General features: G+C 62.3%; 1 protein-coding gene across 1 annotated transcript in view; it reads left to right on the forward strand.

Annotated features, from left to right (window-relative positions):
* The window catches only part of PCSK7 (proprotein convertase subtilisin/kexin type 7), an 11,814-nt gene that overhangs the window by 6,801 nt on the left and 2,992 nt on the right, over positions 1–2,021 (forward strand). Inside the window, exons 9-10 of the mRNA XM_005427526.3 lie at positions 901–1,008; positions 1,882–1,984. Coding sequence (XP_005427583.1) covers positions 901–1,008; positions 1,882–1,984 — 211 coding nt within the window. The remainder of the gene's footprint in view (positions 1–900; positions 1,009–1,881; positions 1,985–2,021) is intronic.

A 2,021-nucleotide genomic window follows, 5' to 3' on the forward strand; every position in this document is an offset into this window, starting at 1 on the left:
GTCTTCCAGGGGCTCAGCAGGTTCCAGGGCTCAGCAGGGTCCAAGGGCTCAGCAGGGTCCAGGGGCTCAGCAGGTTCCAGGGCTCAGCAGGTTCTGGGGGCTCAGGAGGTTCAGGGGCTCAGCAGGTTCTGGGGGCTCAGCAGGTTCTGGGGGCTCAGCAGGGTCCAGGGGCTCAGGAGGTTCCAGGGCTCAGCAGGGTCCAGGGCTCAGCAGGTGGGGCTGGCCCAGCCCAAGGGCTGCCACCTCTGCAATGTCACCTCACAGTCCAGGCACTGGGAAACAGCAGCTCTGCCCTGCCCTGGCCGTTCCTGGGCTCTCCAGAGAGCTGGGCTCCTGGAAACAGGCACAACAGAGCTGGGCAGCAGACACAGCCCTGCCCTTCACCCAGAGCAGGAGTGGGAACTCACTGCAGGGATGGGGCTTCTTCCTCACCCCTGTGGGGAGCAGGAGCTGTGTCCAGCTGATGCTGTGCTCTCTTTGGCATGGGACAGTGTTTTCCGTAACTTCCAAGCCAATGTTGCCAGAGCAGTACGACCCAGTAAGTGATGGGACCCAGATCTGTCCTGCCTCAGCTCTTGGTGATTTAAAGGACTCCATTCCTTCTCTCCAAGGCCTCTGCCATGCCACAGGCAGTGGTTTGGGCAGCAGGGAGCAGCTGGGATGTTTCAGAGCAGAGGCATTTGTGCCCTTTCGTGCAGCTCCATTTCCTTTCTGAGGAGCTGGAAGCCGCTTTGTCCTGGGATTTGTTTCAAACAAAGATCAACCTGTTCCTTTCTAATAAGGCCATGTGGGTTTGCATCCCCACCCCTGTGGGATGTGTCTGGGCCTCCTTCCCTTCATGCTGAGGGTTCAGGCTGCCTGAGCCCCCAGGTGAGCAGAGCCCCCCGTGTGTCTTTGCAGTACGAGGACCGTCACGCCAAGTGGGACACGAACCAGGCTGGCTTCAGCCACAGCCACCAGCATGGCTTCGGCCTGCTCAACGCCTGGAGGCTGGTGAACGCTGCCAAGGTACCGCCCTGCCCTGCCACACCTGCCCTGGGGCAGGCACAGCAGCCCAGCCCAGCCCCATGGCAGGGAAGCTCCTGTCCCGGTGACACCTCGGGTGGCACCGCTGCCGTTCAGCACTTTGGCCACCATCCTGCTGGCCCTGCCTCTGAGGCTGCTTTGCCTGTGAGCTCACGAGGCTCCCAGCAGTGCCTGAGAGCTGCCCCTGAGAGCTGCTGCTCTCCAGCACTATATATAGCCATGGTGAGGGCCATGATCCACAGCAACGGGAGCAGCCCAGCACCTTCCTCCCTCCACAGGGGCTGCAAGGAGGGTGTCCTGCCCCAGAACCAGGAGGGTGTCCTGCCCCAGATCCAGGCTGTGCTCAGCTGGCAGCTCTGGGGGAGTGGTGTGCTCACAGCAGGCTGAGGCATCCCCATCTCTTCCTCCTCTGTCACACGGAGCCCAGGGCACGTCCCTTTGGCACTTGGTCCCAGCTGTGTGTGGAGCTCTGTGCAGCTCTGCTGGGTCACTGCTGCTGCCAGCTGTGCCCCCAGGGTCACAGGGACCTCCAGGCTGCTCTCTCTTCCTGCAGGCACTTGGGTTCTGCTGTTCCTGTCCCCTGTATGGGGGTTGGAGTGGAACAGCCTCAGGACACCACTCAAAGCCAGAGCTGGGGAGTCCCAAACCTTGATCAGCCCTCCTGGCTCCCAGGCAGTGACTTTCCCTCCTTTCCTGGGCGTGTGGGCACTGCTCTTGTCCCTGGGGTGTCCCAGAGCACCACTGGGAGAGGCCCCTTGGCCTGGGCCCACATCCAGCACAGGAGCAGCCTGTGGGAGGGATGGGTGTGCAGGGAGGCTGCAATCCGTGCTGAACCCTCTCTCCTTCCCCTGGCAGATCTGGGAGTCTGTGCCATACCTGGCCTCGTACGTGAGCCCCGTGCTGAAGGAGGGCAGGAGCATCCCGTGGCTCCCTCAGGAGCTGGAGGTGGCTTGGAATGGTAAGAGCAGGTGTGCCATGGAGAGCAGAGCCTGCCC

Source organism: Geospiza fortis, unplaced genomic scaffold, assembly GCF_000277835.1.
Source record: "Geospiza fortis unplaced genomic scaffold, GeoFor_1.0 scaffold183, whole genome shotgun sequence".
Classification (NCBI taxonomy): Eukaryota; Metazoa; Chordata; class Aves; order Passeriformes; family Thraupidae; genus Geospiza; species Geospiza fortis.